This window comes from Oxyura jamaicensis, chromosome 9, assembly GCF_011077185.1.
Source record: "Oxyura jamaicensis isolate SHBP4307 breed ruddy duck chromosome 9, BPBGC_Ojam_1.0, whole genome shotgun sequence".
NCBI classification, from domain to species: domain Eukaryota; kingdom Metazoa; phylum Chordata; class Aves; order Anseriformes; family Anatidae; genus Oxyura; species Oxyura jamaicensis.
The window spans coordinates 16,991,471-17,010,449 of record NC_048901.1 but is presented as its reverse complement, the minus strand read 5'-3'; the positions used below and the strand labels follow the sequence as shown (position 1 = coordinate 17,010,449).

At 42.7% G+C, this 18,979-nt stretch overlaps 2 protein-coding genes across 2 annotated transcripts in view; both read right to left on the bottom strand.

The window, feature by feature from the left end:
• The window catches only part of FETUB (fetuin B), a 10,146-nt gene extending 4,326 nt beyond the window's left edge, over positions 1–5,820 (bottom strand). Inside the window, exons 1-2 of the mRNA XM_035335157.1 lie at positions 5,493–5,820; positions 642–752 (exon numbers count right to left, since the gene is read on the bottom strand). Coding sequence (XP_035191048.1) covers positions 642–752; positions 5,493–5,714 — 333 coding nt within the window. The 5' untranslated portion in view covers positions 5,715–5,820. The remainder of the gene's footprint in view (positions 1–641; positions 753–5,492) is intronic.
• A 4,205-nt stretch (positions 5,821–10,025) lies between these two features.
• Positions 10,026–16,727, bottom strand: AHSG (alpha 2-HS glycoprotein). Its single transcript, XM_035335158.1, has 7 exons — positions 16,448–16,727; positions 14,914–15,024; positions 13,894–13,978; positions 12,837–13,000; positions 12,432–12,545; positions 11,560–11,640; positions 10,026–10,655 (listed from the first exon to the last, which is right to left on the bottom strand). The coding sequence occupies exons 1-7, from the start codon at positions 16,649–16,651 to the stop codon at positions 10,377–10,379; spliced, it is 1,038 nt and encodes a 345-aa protein (XP_035191049.1). The 5' UTR covers positions 16,652–16,727; the 3' UTR covers positions 10,026–10,376.
• Positions 16,728–18,979: the final 2,252 nt, after the last annotated feature.

The following is an 18,979-nucleotide window of genomic DNA, read 5'->3' as shown; positions in this document are numbered from 1 at the left end:
CCTTTCCTTTCCTTTCCTTTCCTTTCCTTTCCTTTCCTTTCCTTTCCTTTCCTTTCCTTTCCTTTCCTTTCCCTTCATATGCAAGGTTTCTTCTAGTCAACCTCCATTCTTTAAGTTTGTTTGTCACTTGTTCAGAATCATTTTGGTCACTGGTAGCAACAGTCTTACATCAGTTTCTGTCTTTGCAGCTTATTTTGCTGGGCTTTCTTCTTTATCCTCTTTTTAGTACAATTTTTGCAAAGTTATTGGAATAAAAGTAGAATTAAAGTAAACAAAAATCACGTTATCTGAAGGGGAGTTTCTTTTATTCCCTTCTTGACAGTCTGTCATTAAAACAAACTGTTAACAGGTTTGCTGGAAAAAGTAAACCATTTATTCTAAATAGTGTCCTATCCTAGCTATTTAGATATATCTGCTTATTAGCTCTGGTCAAAAAGTTACTTTCAGTTCTCATTTTATAAAATATATCTTACCATGCTAAAAATAGGTTAGGTAGTACAAAGGAAAAGTCTGAACCTTAAAGATGGGTTTTCTAACTAAGCTCTGCTGCCTACTAAAAACGCTTGCGCAGGGATTTTCTTGTCATCAGTACTACCTGAGTAATGCCATACCTGAGATTAAATATGAAATAAAATTCTTACAGTTGCATGAGCAGGTCTGGCTCTGCAGTTCTTCCACAACTTTTTGCTGAGTACATGGCATTCGGTGTCTGCTACATCCAAGATGAGGTAGAAGATAGATCCATTCATCTCCTGAGCACAAAAAAGAAAGGGTCATCTCCCAGTTTTGTACAGAATAAAGTAAGAACAAATCAAAGGGAGAGTTGGAGAAACACAAAACACACAGGTTAGGCACACAAATATCTTGAGACCTGAACATTGTGTGGGACAAATTCTCAATGGAGGCAAATCAGGAGAGTGTCAGGCCCTGTGAGAATGGGCTCAGTCATACCTGAAAGAACAAGCAGCCTTTTAGAGTCAGGTTATCCACCTGATTCTCATACCAAGCAGAACCCAAGAACAAGAACTAAACATGGCGATGTTTTCATTGTCAACTGCATTTTTATGATTAGATTTAAAGGTGGGTTATTTTGCCTTCATTAGGAATAAGACAATAATTACTACAAATAATAATAAGCTGCTGATGTGGAACATTCCCAGTAGGCATTAGAAATAGAAAGCTCTTATTTCTTAGAGTAGTGTCTTCTTTAAGTATGAATGCTACGCACTGCAAAGAGACAACGACTGTGTTGATGCAGATGATCCAAGTGTTCTCTTAGATCCCAGCAAGTGCTACGAGACACCTTGCATGTCACAGAATCACAGAATCACAGAATTTCTAGGTTGGAAGAGACCTCAAGATCATCGAGTCCAACCTCTAACCTAACACTAACAGTCCCCACTAAACCATATCCCTAAGCTCTACATCTAAACGTCTTTTGAAGACTTCCAGGGATGGTGACTCCACCACCTCCCTGGGCAGCCTGTTCCAATGCCTCACAACCCTTTCAGTAAAGAAGCTCTTCCTAACATCTGACCTAAAACTCCCCTGGCGCAACTTTAGCCCATTCCCCCTCATCCTGTCACCAGGCACGTGGGAGAACAGACCAACCCCCACCTCTCTACAGCCTCCTTTAAGGTATCTGTAGAGAGCGATAAGGTCGCCCCTGAGCCTCCTCTTCTCCAGGCTGAATAAGCCCAGCTCCTTCAGTCGCTCCTCGTAGGACTTGTTCTCCAGGCCCCTCACCAGCTTCGTCGCCCTTCTTTGGACCCGCTCAAGCACCTCGATGTCCTTCTTGTAGCGAGGGGCCCAAAACTGAACACAGTACTCGAGGTACGGCCTCACCAGAGCCGAGTACAGGGGGATGATTACCTCCCTAGCCCTTCTGGTCACACTATTTCTGATACAAGCCAGGATGCCGTTGGCCTTCTTGGCCACCTGAGCGCACTGCTGGCTCATATTCATATATATTCATACATATATATACATATATGTATACATGGATGTCCCGGACTCACTCAAATCTTCAGTCCAGTGATTGAGTTCTGAACCAGTGCTTAAGTCCACTGAAACCTTTATTCAGTTCACTGCAGCACAGGCGCAAAAAGCAGTTAGGGTTTAAGATCTGGGCAAACATGCTTCCATGGGTAGGGGACAAGGAAAGATTAAAAGTACACCACAATACATATAGCAATTACATGATCTAGTACTGAGGGATAAAACGCTACATGGTGCAACTCCTGGTTCAGCTTATTAGGATCATGTTTTATTTTCTGCAGTGGAAAGCTGGAAAGAGACCAGCGGTCATCTATATAGCTAAAGAACTCACACGTGAGTGTTAGTTGCATGTTCGGACTGAGATTATCTCTTTGTTGAAGAGGGAGATAAAGCAAAACTAAATGAGAGGAGTATTCATTCTTTTGTAGTTGATTTCAGTAGTTTATGGAGAAAAGAAAACATTTGACGGGGCCTTGTAGAAGTCTGGGGCTAGCATCTATACCATTTGTACTTCAGTTTTGATTTCTTTTTGACAGTTGAAAAGTCTTGAAAAGATCAAAAGCTATTTTGACAAGGAGTGAAGCTGAGGTGCAGCAGCACTGCGTACAGTTACATGACAGTATCCCCACACCTGCTGTATAGGTCCTTCTCTGGAAGGAAGAAATTGTAATCTTCTGTTTACATGCAATGCACCTAAATACGATGATCTTGGTCTCCTTACCATGATCGTGGTCTCCTTAATGTGATAGCTAATATAGGTTATATTGGTAAACAGGAAATAAGACTGATGAAAAAGTCATTGCCATTTACTGAAAATGTAAATACTTTTGAGTACTGCAGCATTCATTTAAAGCTTGTAACTTTAAATATATCCTCTATGAGGAAAAAAAAAGAAAGAAAGAAAAAAAAACAACAACAACAAAAAAACACATTATTAATGCTAGCCTACATGAGCAAGTAACAGCCAAGGAAAGTGGGTGTCTTTAAGGAGTCCCCCAGAGCTGGGGTTGGTGACTTGAGCTTTCAGATTGGTCATTCAGGTATTCTGGAGGCAAAAGCACACAGGTCACATTATAGAAATGTTCTTACAATCAAATATGTTTGATGTTAGATGGATTTACTCAGGTGAATCATGAAGACTGATTGTTAAGCTTGGTGATCATGGAAGTATTAAATGCAGCCAGGGTGGACCAAACTGTATTTCCTGTTTCCTGTAGCTTTCTTGTATAATACCAGCTCTAATATGCTGGTTATTATGAGGTTATTATAAAATCTACACATCTTTTTGTCTACCTGCTTCAGTACGAATCATTCTCTACTGGGGAAAGGATAATTTGGGGTTTATTCAGAGCTCAGCAGTTCTCTGAAGGTTTCATTATCCTTATTTTAATTTTCATAAAAAGACCGTTATGCAAGGGCCTTTTGATTTCTGCTTAGTATTGAATAAAAACTTACGTCTTCTCTGCATTGACAAAAAGATCCCTTCTGATACTGCTGATGCTAGTATTGCCACCGCCACGTGTGCTGGGAAGCCTTGGAGCCAGAAGAGATTTGGCAGCAGCTCAGCATTGCCTTTGTGGCAGGGAGTTCTGGTGCAAGGGAAAGAAATGGAGCATTTTGGCGTGATTTGTAATTTTGGTTAAGTGTCTGTCATTGAAGTTAATCATGAGTATCTTGTATGAAAGAAAAGCTCTGTCCTACTTACATATAAGTTAACAGCAGATGGCTTATTAGTTTCAATTAGAGCAAAACTGAACCACAAGTTGCTTAAGGGCAGATTAGAATTTGAAGTCATTTTGAAAATGCTTTTATCCTAAGTTAAAAAAAAAAAAGAGGTAAAAAAAAAAAAGACTGCTAAAAAAAAAAGAAAAAAAGATTTCTTGATTTTTTTTTAAGGGACATAGAAGGTTGCATAAAGTTGTTACTCTCCGTAATTATCCCTGACATAGCTGACTGCTTATTATGTATTGTGTTCGGCTGCAGCAAAAATGTGACAAAGGGCTTAGATTGTCTAGTGTGTTATTACACAGTGTCTTGAAACACCTAATTTGTAGGATAAGCATATTAGATGCAAAAAAATAAGAGTAAATTAAACTCCCATAGAAAACAAGAGCAAGCTAGGCCCTAAAGAGGTAAGTTAAGACTCTAGGGAATTAAGTGACAGACCAAATGACAAATAAGGCCCAGAACTGTCTTGTGCTGAGATAGACTTGGCACAGGTGAAGGGAGAAGCAAGGAGACAAGTCAAGTGGTTTGCAGCATGGTTGCACCCAGCATGCTGCAGCCTCGGTGGCCATAGGGTTGTTCTAATTACCGTCAGTACAAAATAGCCCCCATAGGCCATCTCTAGCTAGGGGCCGACACGGCAGACTGAGTTCTGGCCATGTGCTGGGCTCCCCCGTTGGTACGCCCTTGGTGCTAGGGCTGGTGAGGTGCCCAGCTCCGTGACTGGTGGTGTGGCTGCTGGGCCAACTCACGGGGAGCTGTCCTACATGGAGAAAACTCTCCGCAGACCTGATCCACTTGCTTTGTTCTGTCACCTGAGCAAAGCAAGGCAGAGAACATAGAGCAAGGTGTGTATCTTTAGCTGTGACATTGCACATTGCTGGAGGCCACAGCATGTCTGTAGAAACCATGTCCTTGTGAGAGTTGCAGGATGCAGCGTCATGTCCTTACCAGTACAGATCTTTAGAGGAGCTTTTAGTACAGATGAGCCTGAGTTTCTTTTAGGGTTCAGAACTCTTTGCACTTCGGATAAGTTTACCAGAAGAGAGCAAGCATGGCAGGGAATGTTATCATTGCACAGTGCCTTACAAGTTTATGCCCTCATCTTGGGTTGTCCCTTGCTAGTACCGTTCAGCTTTTGTAATACTAAGTAGTAATAAGCTAAGTACACATACGGAAAGAAGATATTTGAGGCTATGAGGGTGATATTCCACATGTATTTTCTTTGTAATTTTTGCACTTGAGCTAGTTCTGAATTTCTTCTGTGGAGCGAGTTGTCATTTAGAAATCTCTGAAGGAATTCCCTGGTCCCAAGCTGGATGCGGTGTGGTGGAGTTCAGCTGCCTAGCCAGGTAAAACCACCACAGCCTGTCAGTGCTCACATCCTTTGTGCAAAACGTACGGTGACTGGATAGCCTTTGCACGCCACCTGCACAAGGCAGTGGGAGGAGGTGTGGGAGGAATGTGAACATGAAACTAAATCGGAGTAATGGTGTTTCATACCGAATTTGAACCAATGCCTGGAGCTATACCAGGGGCAGGCAGCAGAGAATCGTGCCTGAGCTTTGCTCTCTAATTGCCCACAGCGGTGATGAAATTGTTTCTAGTCATCTGTGCATAAAGTTGGCATCGCCCCTGGAGTCCTGTGAAGGTAAATTTACATTTGCCTTTTGAAATATTTCGTAGTTCAAATAGCTATTGCTAGGGTAAGGTGATAGACACAGGGCTCTTCATGGGAGAAACAGATAGAGAGCAAGGAGGTAACTCACCTGAGGATGTTCTCGGACACTGAAGATCCGATAGAGGCGGAGGATGTAGCCCTCTCTTCGGTCAGCATTGATCTGGCGAAGAGCCAGATCTGCAGCCTCCTCTACTGCGTTGTCATCACAGGTGGGGGACAGCAATGTACTTGGCACTATTATGTGAGGAGGAGAGGTAGCCCAGGAGCAAAGCCCCTGTATGCCAAAGAGCACTGACATAAATAAAAACATTCTTCTTGGGAAACCAGTGCAGCCGATTAGAATGGTAGGCTGGTACGGAGGAGCTGAGACCTGTGTGAAACAGCAGACTTTTGTAACGGAGCCCTGTCTCTTTATAAACTCGTGTCCCCTTTTTATTACATACTGACCATCACCTTTAAACCTGCAGACACCACTGCAAACACTAAGTCAATGATTACAAGGTTTTATCGAAATGTTGTAGCTCCCTCTGAGACCAGAGAGCATTTTCTCCTTCGGGCTTTACATCTCTCATTTAGACTACGTTGGGCAGACCATACAACTCTGACCTCATCACAAAGCACAAGAATATACACAAAAGGCCGCTTTCTTAAGCAACCAGTATTGCTTAAATAAACCTACATTGAGGACAGCTCTGGCTCAAGCTCTGTAAGACGATGACAAAGGTCTTGCTGATTTGAATGGAAACAGGATACAGGCATGGAACTGAGTGATTTTACACCTTTAGTAGTTTAATTGCACATGGACTCCCCCACTGATTTTAGCGTGCTGCTGCATTTCTGTGGCCTGAGAACCAAACTTAATGATGAAGAATTGTCTGAAGCTATATGCGGAGAGAGGAGAGGAAGGTGGCTTGTAAAAAAGTTACAGACCTGGGGCTGATTATGCTAGTCTCAAAGCCAAAGGTCTAAAGGAAAATCTAACAGGGAAAAAAAAAATCTTAAAGAAGAGAGTGTGTGATGTAAACTAGAGGGAGAACTTCCTTCATTTGATTTCATGTAACCAGTGCCTTCCTTCTTATGTCATCTCTCCCTTTTTTTTTTTTTTTTTTCTTTTTTGGCTGTGTAAATTATTCTTTTTGTACCTTGAATCAAGAAAATGTACATCCAGTTGTTTGCAGTTCACATCACCCTGCAGAGCTCTGCCAGATTTCATCCAGAGATTTCTCTATAAGCTGTGGCTACTTTTCCCTAACTGTGTCTTGGCTGGATGATTTAGGACCTTAGCTTTCTAGCTCAAGGAGAAGAGTCCTACGTACTTAATATTTAGCTCCCTGGCTTCTCTCCTCTGACCACTGCCACAGCCTACTCCAGTTTAAATTGTAGGAAGCCACAGGAGAACCATAAGCCGGTGGCTAGAGGCCTGAGGAGCAAAGAAAATTGGTCGGCAATGTCACCATTTTAATTATTTTAGCACCGCTCAGTGCCCTGCTTCCATTCCTTTTCAGCAGCATTAAATAAAACCGTCCTGATGTGGCTGAGGGCTGCGACTCGGGGGGAAGCCGCTCCCCAGCTTAGCAGCTGCCCCCGTCCTGTCACACAGCGCCCGCTCAGCCCTGCAGCTTTATTGCTTCCTCAGACTTCTCCCCTCACTGCTGAATTTGGAGGTTGATCTGCTAGCTAAGAGACTGCACTGTGGCCACTCTTGTTTCTCAAGTGATTTGCTCAGTACAGATGAAAAAGGGTCACGGAAAATTCTGTGCAGAGCGAATTCAGTTTGAAATGCCAGTGGTGGGCCTCGTGGCCAACCTGCCAGGAGCTCCGTGCGTGAGAGGGTGGGAATAGCTGTGCAAATCTCACCTCTCATCCTGAAGATCTGGAGAAATGACAGCTACCTTTATTTGGGGAGTATCCCAGTAACAGTCAGTGGTGTTCTACTGAGGGACAGTCCTGCAGCATTTCACCTTGAAAGATCGTCAGAGGCTGGGAAGCCATTTCCCTGGTCCTTGTTGTCGGTCATGGGAGGCTCTGTGATCACAGGGTTTTCTTGGATAACACCATGAAGCTTTAGATTTGAGGGTTGTACCCCCACTGAGTGAGGAAGGAAGACTGCTAGCAAAGGACTAAATTATCTCTAACACTTGTGAAGATTTCTTACTAAATTTATATATTGTTGGTACTACAAAGAATTTCATGTCTTTAACCCAGTGATGCTCAAAGGATGTTCCTCTGTGAGACAGCAAAAGCTGCCACAGGGAATGTCTATAGAAAGCTGAGAGGGGTTTTACATACAGCCAGGAAGACCTGCAATAGCACCAGGGCCGAAACTCTTCTAGGAAGGCTTTGGTCGGTGTCAGACAGAGAAAACTCAGACAGGGACACAGGGCTGAGCCTCCGCAAGTGTCACCAGCTGCTTTTCAGACTGAGAGTGAGGGCTGATGCACGGACTGTATCCTGGAGGGAAGGGACACAGGAGATGAATGTTGAGAAACGCTGCTGTAGCCATAGTAGAGGAACAGCAGAAGCAGCAATGCAGACGCACTCACATTGTTCCTTGTGCCTGGGAATGCTTCCCCTGCGGCTACAGCATAATAACTCATTTTCTTTATCCTTACAGTACATGGCATTTCTATGGAGATGGGTGCCAGTTAGTACTGGCTGTGTCGGTGCCTCTTATAATGAGGAATTGTTATCCCTGACTCTGTTCTTTGTGCTCTTCCTCCCACTGGAAAGGAAAAAAATTCTCTGTTCAAGTAGCTGACCTCGAAACATGGACACAGCTGGGAAATCTGAGCATGTCCGGGCAAAGCAGCATATGAAGTACATATGCTTTAGCAAAACAGGGTTTGAAAAAGCTGAAAAGCATTGTCAGTCAGTGAAGCAGACCTGACAAAACTATTCATGCTGCATTTCAAGAAAGGAGTCGTTTGAATTTTATGTATTGCCATTTAATAGCGCTCCCTGCCCAGTAAATCTATTACTAAATACTGAATCTGTTACTGAGGTCCAGGTGCATGACTATGGGGCTGTGCTCGGGGTACACAAACTGACTGCTTCAGAACGGTTATGGAAAATGTGTCTGTAAGAGGCAAGTGTCAAGGGGAAAAATGACATGCAGTTACTAACTGGAATCGCAAGAAAGTACAGAGCAATTCTACTATTTTTTTTTTTTTGTATTTTAGAAAAAAAACGAGTAGCTAGGCCAGGTGTAAGTGAACATCTGTGAAGTGTGGAGGCTGCAGGTGCTCTGCTACATATCCGTGCTTTGTGTGGTTGGAAATTGCAAAAAGAAAACGCAGCGTTCCTTGAGTTCAGAGATCCCCACGGGCAGGGATCCCTTCTGTAAACTTGCTGCTTCTGGTAACAAATAAAGAATTTACTAAGTCTGGAAAAAGCTGTCTGGTATAAATTAGCACCAACTCCATTATATATAAGACAATTTGTACAGTTTAGTTAAGGTGAATCCTAGTTTTAAAAATCCAAAAGCTAAGAAAACTTTTTGTTCCAGGGAAGTTAGGAACCCAGTCTTGGGAGAGCAGCTCGGGAGAGCTGCTGCCTTACAGGGTGAGCTTGTTGGCAGGATGCTGCCATCACGTTTTGCTGGGGCTCAGAGTCGGGGCTGATTTTCCCTTTTTTCCCCTCCACACACCCAGGTGAGCTGTGGTACAAGCGGATAAAGCTTTTTTTCCCCATTGACACAGCAGAGCAGCAGCTTTCTGTAAAACAACCTGTTGCACTGTCACAAAGAACAAATGTTAGTTGTGTTGCTTACTGAACACTGGAAGGTTGTAACTAAGAGAACAGACGAGGTTATTTGAAGCAGTTCAGAAATGACATGTGTTCTTCAGTTTTTGCTGCCTGCATGGTAATTATCTTGTAGCAAGTGCTGTTCCTGGTTAAAGATTCATGACCGTCTCTGAGACTGCTCCCCTGGGCCTGCACAATTCCAGTCTGGTAAAGATCCTTCTGGCCCCTGTGTCTTTTTACTTCTCTACCTAGAATAGATGTGGGCTGTAACACGTGAGAAATACCGGGAAGATCTGACTGCTAGGACAATGGTAAATTGCCATCACTGTCTGGGTCCTATTACACGAGTTGCGTGTCTGTAGTGTATTTTTATTCCTTTGAGCTGGTTTTCCCTCAGAGGCACACAAGGCGTACAGTACCCCAGGATCGTATTGTGCCTGTGTGTCTGCTGGAGGACAGAGAAGACACATGTGCGTGGTTGGGAGTATCGATGCTTTCAGCCTGTGCAGCAACGAATGTGTTCTGATTCTTTGTTCTTTTTGTAGGCATCGACGCTCTTATTATTCTTTATGTCATATCCAAAATTATTGAGGTTTTTCTGGTGGGTACTAAAAGGAAGTACATGCTAGGAAACACTACAGGTGGAAGGGAAAAATACATTTTTTTCCTGCCACTTCTTTCGTGCTGTTGGTGTGTGATCAAAAGAAAGGACTGACCTGATTTTCTGCAGCGCTCAGCACCCACACATCCCAGGGAAGCTGATGAGGAATGCAGGAGCTTACTGTTTTTGAAATCAGGCCCAGAATATGACTCATAATGCCATGAAGGAGATACTTGACAACTGAATGAAAAAATATACAGGGAGAAGGTACCAAAGCATTTTTGTTGAACATTTTATTGTGAAGTAATCTTTCAGCTGGTGTTTCTATCACAAAGCTACAACTGTTGTATAGCTCTTTCAACAGTTTCATTGAAACAATTTTTGCTGTATTTTACCTAGAGCATCCCAGTACGTAAAGAAAACAACTGCCATATGTTTCAGTCCCCTATATTTTGTAGCAGGCCTTTGCAAGATCCTGGCCTCGGCTCTGTTCTCTGGAGGGTGAAATTCAGTGGGGCCCAGAGTCAATTTCTCAGCTATTTGCACTTGATGTTGTGCTCCGGGTGTTGATGCTGCTGCTGCACGCCGATCCTTCAGTTAGCTGTCCTGCCATGGCTGTAACACAGCCTATATCTTGAAATAACGAACCCTGCCAGGGCATGGAGGAGGAGGAAGCACAAAGCCAACTGGGCGAGGTACTTTATCATGCTGAGCAACCTCTGGAGCTGCTCTCTTTGCTACGGATTTTGCTGAAAGCACAGAAGAAGGAAACTCTGAAGAGCTAGATTCAGACGCAACAGGGCTATTGTGGGAAAGTCTGAGGTTATGGTTAGTGAAGCCTTGTCCAGGGCTGGGTACCAGTCCTGCTGATGTGTCTTGACCTGGGTGAGAGAAGGTAACTCCAGGCTGGAAAAGAAAAACAGTTTGTGTGTGTGTTACTGCATGTACAGTGACTGTGTAGGTTACTTGGGATTTATCATATACAGGTGATCGATACCTTACTAGGTACCCTTCTCCTAACTGACTCCCAGCCCAGGTACAAAATGTTTCTGACCATCAGGAAAGTTTTGATTTGGTTTGAACACACACACAGGAACCCAGAAACACATGTGTAGTATCCAGTGAATCATTATCGTTAAATTCTGTGCTAAGTGAACTTTCACTGTGATGTATGCGGCTAGTGAAACATTCAAACCGAGCTGCTCCTATAACCTGTATTCTTTCTTTCATACACCTTCTAGACATTTAATTAGTGTTGTGTTTCCAAGAGCTTTGGTCTGTAGGAAGTACTCAATGATCAGCTAACTCTTCTCAAACCAATTTTAGGGTATAATACCTGGAGAGCACTCAAGTCCTGTGCACACAGGTCTCTCTGCTCTTGTTATAGCAGTGCAGCTCAAGGTCCCTGAATTCAGTCAGGTTTAAGGACCTGAGTAGCAAAAGCTCCCAGTTATTTGATCTACCACAGTGGCTCTTTTATTTTTTTTTTATACCTGGCTGCTCCTTCCACTTAGCTAAGCAGAATTTGGTTCCCTTTGCCTTACTGGACACATGAAGCTCCCAAATAGTTAGGAAAACAAACCATGTTAAGCATGAACAACAGAGGTGACACAATTCCTGGCACAGAAATCCATAGGAAAACCAGGAGCCACCTTATCTTATTTTTGGGGATACAAAGTTAAACTGTTAAGTTATTGCAGATAGCTAATGCAGTCTACAGTGAAAGAGGTAAACTCAGGGCAATTGCTTCAAATAGTCCTGGTAGGCTAGAACGCTTTGGAAAGGAAGGGGGTATCCAGAGGTTTGGTACCTGGTGTCCGTACAGCTCGCAGTCTACTTGGAGATCCTCTTTGGGCTGTGTTACCACTGCTGCTCTGCAGAAACCAAAATTCTGGCAAAGCATAATAGAGTCAAGAGAAAATAGTGAGAAAATAGAGGAGACCTGCAGTACACTTTTTTATTTCAGTACATTTAGGGATAGCTACATCTCATGCTTTATCTGAGCAGTAAAGTGCTTGCTTTTTAGCATGTTGGACACAAAAGCCAAACTGTTTAAATGTGTAACCACCAAATAAGGGAAACTCATGTATTCTTTTAGAATAAGAGTGTGTGTCTGGATATGAGGGAGGGAGGGAATATGTAGGAATCTAGGTAAACTGTTCCCATCCACTGAATCTGCCTAGGACACTAGGCATAGGACAATATGAGCATGTTGAATTATATAGTGTAGTTCTCAAGAACCTATGCATGAAAATAAAGCATACTGACAACACTTTAATTGTAGGAAGATTAAACAGTCTGCGCTTTTGTTTTGTGTTTGTGTACTGCCCACTACAAAGGAGCTTGATTTTCTCAGGTGCACTTATTAAGAAAAGTAAATGATAATATATATATATGCTGTTTATTAAAAATATTTTATGTTAAGGATGCTCGCATCCTCAACCCTTTTTGAAATATATTCAAATGCATTAGGATTCAACCCAGATACATCTGAGAGAAGAGAAAGGTGTGATACAGCTTTAGAAAGCAGGTATTGAAAAGCGCATCATAGTGGTATACAGCTCTTGCACTTCCTTTCATTCTCACCAAGGTCTATTCCTGTACAAGTGCAAGTGCATCACAGCATGCCTCTTTTCTACCTCTGAGCTGGCGAGATCAGGATGGATGTGCTGGCATACTTACAGACTGATCCTCAGGAAGCAGTTGACAAGCCTCCAGATTAGCTTTAGCCTCTTCTGCTGTGCAGTTTGTGGCAGCCACAGCAAACTCAACAGAGACCATGTGCACGGGGTGATACTGATAAAACAGGAAGAATGTTTAACTGACTTTGCAGTGTTTGCAACTGCAGAGCTGCTGGGGAAAGATAAAAGGCAAATGTTGTGACTTCTAGCTCCGCATCTCCCACAGAAGTCAAAGGGAATCCCATGGTTAAGATGACACAAAATGCTTGGGAAATCAAGAGCAATTCAGTAGGGCAATTTAAAGCAAATTCAGATCTGTTTGCAAACATAACTAGTTACCACTGCTCAAGCACCACGGAAGAAATGCTCTATTTACATGGAAGGGCAGACTTGGTATAGTAATTACCTGTATTTTGGCTCTTCCAATCTCAAGGAGTCTGAGGTAGGCATCAGGAGTTTTGCTGTTGTGGTCATTGAGGGCAGCAGTTACAGCTGCTAACACCTCGGTGTTGTTGAGACTCGCAAGGAGCAGGCAGTCAGGGCAGAGCTGCAGAACATCTTCACGTGAGTCTGCAGTAGGAACAGATTATGTTTCAATCTCATCAGAGGTTGCTTTGAAAGACGGTACAGACCTATGCAGTGACGCAAAGCGCTGTGTTTCACCATCTGTCCCAAATTATAGCGCAAGGATTTTTTTCAGCACAAACTATAGATGGCAGTATTTCACACGACTTTTGCTTTTCAAGTCCTGAAGTCTTCATGCAAGCAAAAGTCCTGTGGGCTTCAATAGCGTATTTTGAATGTTCTGACTCAGGTTTTGATCGGTTCTCTTTCTGGCAAACTATCTATGGCACCAGTGAAAAGATGCCACAGCTCACACAAGAGATGGTGGGAAAATGAAGATGTTCTAATTTCTTGCAATTGTGTTTGCAAGAGCGTGTTTCATTCACTTGCCAGTTTTAAAAACATTTCTGAAAACATCGCATACCCAGCAAAGAGCTCTCACACAGAGCATGCAGAACAGATTCCACTTTCCCATGGCAATATTGAGAATGCTGTGTTTAGTAAAGAAGGGGCATCTGACAAAGGGGTTCTGAAAATCAACAAACTCAAGCAAATTCAGACCAGCAAGGAAACAAATTATTGAGGAAAAGCCTCAGTGCTTCAGTGCCAGCCATCTCTAGGTCAAATCTGGGAAGTGCTCCCGAGGTAGTCTTATCACATCTTAGCTGTTAGAGTAAAGAGGAGCTAAGAGCCAGGTTTGTAGGTGAGTGAAATCATAAAAGGGAAGGAGTGACTTCCAGAACAGCTGGGTTTAGGAAACCCATTTTTGTTTTTCTTTTATGCCATATTTATACACAGTACTTGCCAGTGTTTTAGAATCAGAGGGGCTAGTGAACTGTGACAACTGCTATAGCAATGCTCCAGCCTCTAGATTCAAACACAAAGACCCAAATCTTTACCTGCATGTGAGTGGCATTTACTAGCAAGTACAGACAGCTTTCCATTCAAGTTCTGCAGTTTAACATCACAGTCACCCTCAACTGCCTAGAGAGACAAAAATCAAAGGGTTACATTGTACAGATAGATAGGAATTTCTGAAAAAGGCAACGATTGCTATATTCAAAAGAACAGATCCTGGCCGAGTGTTCCCGCAGAATCAGCCTGATTGCAAAGACCTTGGCAGGCATGTCCTGATGTCTGTGATTTTGTAAAAGGCAGACCCGGGCAGCAAAATTCAGATCCTAATCTGGATCTCTGAAGTTATCAGAAGTGCCGCGATATCTAGGTTATAAACGTTTAGTTCAGGTTCCTCTCTCATAAAGAGCAGAGAATACGAATCCTTATGAATTAAGACCTTCTGCAGAGCTGTTTGATAACACTCGCGCTGTAATCTCGGCTGGTCAGTGGCCATGGTAACAGCACTGTGCTGCCTTGTGTGAGCTGGCTGGCATGCAGCATCCAACAGGGGAGGAGATGTCAAAGGCAAAGCTGGGAAGAGGGAACAGTTAGTTACCTCCCCCAGCATGGAAAATGGGATCCAAGCCCTGGTGAATACAGGGGTGGATTTAGTCATGAGCTCTGCGAATTGGGCCCCGTTCTAGAAACAGGAGGCTTAAATTGTCAATTGCTCACTCTGCTTTCTGCTTAGGAAGCAAAGCTGCCTGTACTCAGGCACTTCCAGTGCTTTGCTTAGGGAAAGCTTTTCACAGCTGGATCACACTTGCATAAGAACAAAATGTCTGAGGCCAGTAAATTCCAGCAGAGCATTGCTGTGAGGGCAGAGCCCCTGGCTGAAGGGAATAGCTCTGTTACAGTCACTGGTGGCTAGACTTGACGTAATTCCCCTAGTTAACACCCCACATGTAGCCAAGGGAAGGCTGTGTTTGCACCTTATGATCTAACTGATCATAACTGGCCTCTAGCATCAACACACTGAGCTTGTACTTTTGCACCAAGGTAGTAATGCTTTGGATACTCACGTGTTCTGTGAAGCTCCTTACTGTGCAATTTGCAAGAGGTGTAGGGCTAAGAATGGGACACGTGGTCTCCAATAAGTCAAGTTCAAGAAACAGTATCTCATTATTTGGCCCCTGGAAGAAAAAAGCAAGAAAAGTGGTATTTACTTCTCAAAACATCACCAGATTTCTTCCGTGGGGCTGAGCTGTGGTCTCTTGTTGACAGTTGTTGGGTAGCTCCAGGTGTATGCTCGAGTGTCTGAATAGGTCCTTGCTGTGTACCTTCATAACAAACAAGAGCTATTTTTTTAGCTGGAGTAAGTCTAGATAGTCCCACTGATGTCCCACTTTTTTATTTTTTTATCAGCTAAAGAGCTGGGCCATAATTTTTGGAAAGTCCAGTTTCCAGTGGGTCAGCTCTCTTAAGCTAACTATTTTGTTTTGTTGAGTAGTTTTGAAAAATCAACAGCTGGTTTTGTTCATGAAAAAACTCTGTATCTATAACCAGGTACCAGATAAACTCCTCACACTGGTGCACATTGGCCTGTCCCACCTACTCATTGGAATTACACTGAATTCCACTGCATAAATCCCAGCCTCAATATTCATGCTCTTTATGGACGGACAGATCTTTTATGGTTGTTCCTGAACATTTTCAACTCTAATATAAGACATGTGAATGGAAGGGCAGCAATGAGGCTCCCCAGCACTGAAATTGACTCTGAGGCTTGAGTCATGAGTGATTCCTTTTAAACCAGTGAAGTTATTTTGGAGTAAAAGTGTTAAATGAGAGCAAAGCAGTGTCACCGTGTCACCAGTGTTTTTGTGTAAGTAACCGTGGGGACACTTCTAATCTCATTAATGACTGCTTCATTCTCTTGTAAATGACATCTTCTCTGTCATGTCAGGTAGTAAACAGCCCTGGAGTTTCATTCTTGCTAATAATTGCAGCCCTTTCCAATGTTTTGAGAAAATCAAGGATTCTAAATGTGTGTATGTGTTGTATTCATGACCATTTCTACAGCCTTTCTAGATGGCTAGAGTGATGTGAGTAGATCTTAGTGGAAATGAGACTGCAAAGCACGGTTACTTCCATTCAGCTTCCTTGTCAGCTCAATGGGATATTAGGTAAAATTCATACCTACTGCGAAATCCCTAAGAGCATGGAGTTATGGTAGGTATGCATTTAACCAATAAATATTACCTGCATCATGAGAATTATCCTCACAGTTTCTCCCCAGATTAGCTACGGGGCTCATGAATCAGCACTGTGAGCGATCTGCCCTCGCAGGCGTGCTGCATTCGTGAACTGCGCCCTTTCTAGCATTGTACCAAAATAACTTAACGTTTCTCTCCCCCCCTCTGTTCTGCTCTTTGAGAGATGCATTCCAGTGACCTGGATTCTCAGCCGCTACAAGGTGGCATTGCACCATTTAAATCAATAGAGCCCTGCTGATTCCCCCCAGGTGAGGATCCGGCCCCTGGCAGGGCTCGCTGGTCATTTCCAAGCGTTCCCAGTTTAACGCAAGGCTCAGCCTGCAGTCTCCTCCTCACTTACCTGCGGCAGCACGCGGACTTGCTCGATTCTGTTCAAGGCAAACTTGTATCCGTGGTGGCTGTGGTCATTAATGTAATTCACAGCTACTTCAGCTGCTGCTTCAGATTCTGGGTCATCGCAGCCCAAGGGAGGCGGGGGAGCTGCGGGTACAGCTCTGTGAATTGGAAGCTGAACAAGTAGTATTAAAGCTAGTAGTGCCTTCATGGCACCCAGAGAAAATCAATCCCTCTCAGAAGTAAAGGTCTAAGAATACTGTTCAGACGGTGGCTAGGTAGCTGGAACCGGGGTCTCATTTATATAGTACATACCACAGACTTTGCATGAGTGCATGTCTGATATTTGTCCCGGTTCCAAGAATGCTTTGCAAACAACAAAAGAGAAAAGTAAATGTTAGGACATCAGGCTGACTGATTAATATTGGCCAAAGTAAATTTTATCAGGTAGGACATTGCGAAGTCTGCTAAAAAGAAGAAAGCATCAGCAAAAAATTAAGATAATTTTTACATGCTCCTCTACCAACTAAGTACAGTACACGCAAGAGAAAGGTGATCCCTACTGTTAAATGTGGAGAGATGCTAGGGCTGATTAAGCTTTCTGGTAAACAGGACACATTCTGTTAGGGACCAAATCTCACCAGACACCAGTGTAAACTGGGAGATCAGTACCATGATAAATTAGAAAACAGAATCTGAATCTGTTCAAAGGATCACCTTCAGCAGTGAATTTAATTATATAGCAGCTTTTGTTACTGGATTCATTTGGAATGGGAAATGAGATGTAGTTTCTAAATCTTTTGCATCAGCTCTTTATTTCTCTGATTAATCTGAATACTTCCAGTAATTCCTGTTCAGATATTCAGATTTTATTCTGTACTGCAGGTGTTTTGGAGAAATTTTCATGGAATATGTTGTACAGACTTGAGGGTTTGATATAAGACCTGAAAGGGCACCAAATTGTTTTTAAGAACTTAGATCAAAACTAGCTGCTTAAATCTAGACTACTGTGCCAAAAAAAATCCCCATCCAGTTAGGCACGTATTATTATGGTTTTGCATTGCTCAGCTGACCTAAACAAAACAAAGTTTGTTTTCCATCTAAGGTCATTTGCGTGCCATGAGCTGGGCACTGCAGTCCCTAAATCCCCAAGTTTTAGCGTGCCAGGTGAACTCTGAGCATACCTAAGGCACCCCGATAGACGGTTCAAAACAGAGAAGGCAATGGTGGCTCTCCATGACAGCTTAAGAGTTAAACCAGCCTCCTAGCAAGTAGGAAATGAGGTACAAATCTCCCACATCCGAAGTTGTGCCTGCACTTCCAGAATGTGGATTTGCTTTACTCTGGAGCAGTCACCTCACCTGACTTTCAAATATGGCAATGAAAATTCACGAATTATGTACAGAAAGAGAGTGAAAGGGATACGTGTGAGGCTGCTGGTAAAGATTATAATTCAGCCAGAGAGCAGCTAGCTTAGCAGTGCTGGACCCCTCCTTTATATTTAGTTTCACAGTGTCTGTGTGTACAAAACAATGATTGGAAAACAACAATGTTCTGTGGAGCAGAATATAGCTTCTAGGACATGTTCAGCATTTACGGTCTTTAATTAAAGCTTAGTATTTTTCTCTAGATAGACTCCAGCTAGAAAGACTGTAGCTCAATCAGGAGAAAAGTTTTTGTTTCTTTGTTTGTTTCTTTGTTTTTCCTGTGGGGATGTTGGCATGGGTTTCTTTGATCCATTTTATGGTGGTGATCAGACTGAGAATTGTGAAGGTCCCCTCTGGCTTTAAAATGTCTGAACCTCTGTTGTCATTTTCAAGGAGTTCAGGAATTAGCTGCAAATTCGAGATGAATAGGAGGACTTCAGCATATTTAGAAGTTTTCACTTTCGATAAATATTTCTCAGCTTGTATAATAGTGTGACAGCGACTAAAAGACAAAAGGTGAAAAAAAAGTTGTCATGTCTCTTTTTACTAGAATTTGGAAATGTGGAAAACAGCCTAAGTAGGAATGGTTCTGTCGGACAAATGAAGCGATGAAGGAGATCTGGAAGAGATTTAAAAGGTGAAATCATTTCATTCGGCTACAAAGATGGAATGATTTCCTTCTTTTATGTGTAGGATGAGGTGAGTTCTGGATACAAGGATTTGCATATTGAAGAGATTCCTGGGGAAAAGAAAGGCTCATTCTATTTCTTGCAGGAAAAAAAAAAATACTCTGAGCATGATTGATTTCTTCCCTTTGCTTGAAATCAGGTGTTGTTTGGCATTTGTTCTATTGTGTGGATGATCATTTGTCTTCTTAACTTTGACCTGGAACACCTAAACGATGAAGGCTTTGTGTCCCAAAATCACTCTTTGAGTGTTTGTTGTGGGTATCTTTTGAATCATGATAAATGTATTTAGAAGTTAGCATTTTACTCTGTATTTTTAACCCATAGTTCCATTTCTAATTTCTGAATCCTTAAATTCCGTCTTTCCATTTTTTTCTATGAAGCATTGAGGTAAATTTCCAACAGGTGCAGACTGAAATTGGTTTT

Excerpts from the sequence above, each read along its gene's own strand:
- AHSG (XM_035335158.1), bottom strand. The coding sequence starts at position 16,651 with ATGAAGGCACTACTAGCTTTAATACTACTTGTTCAGCTTCCAATTCAC. Across the intron at positions 12,546-12,836 it reads TTGGAAGAGCCAAAATACAG|TATCACCCCGTGCACATGGT; the intron begins GTAATTACTATA and ends CTGTTTTATCAG. Across the intron at positions 10,656-11,559 it reads GCGAGCTGTACGGACACCAG|CCTGGAGTTACCTTCTCTCA; the intron begins GTACCAAACCTC and ends TTTCTTTTCCAG.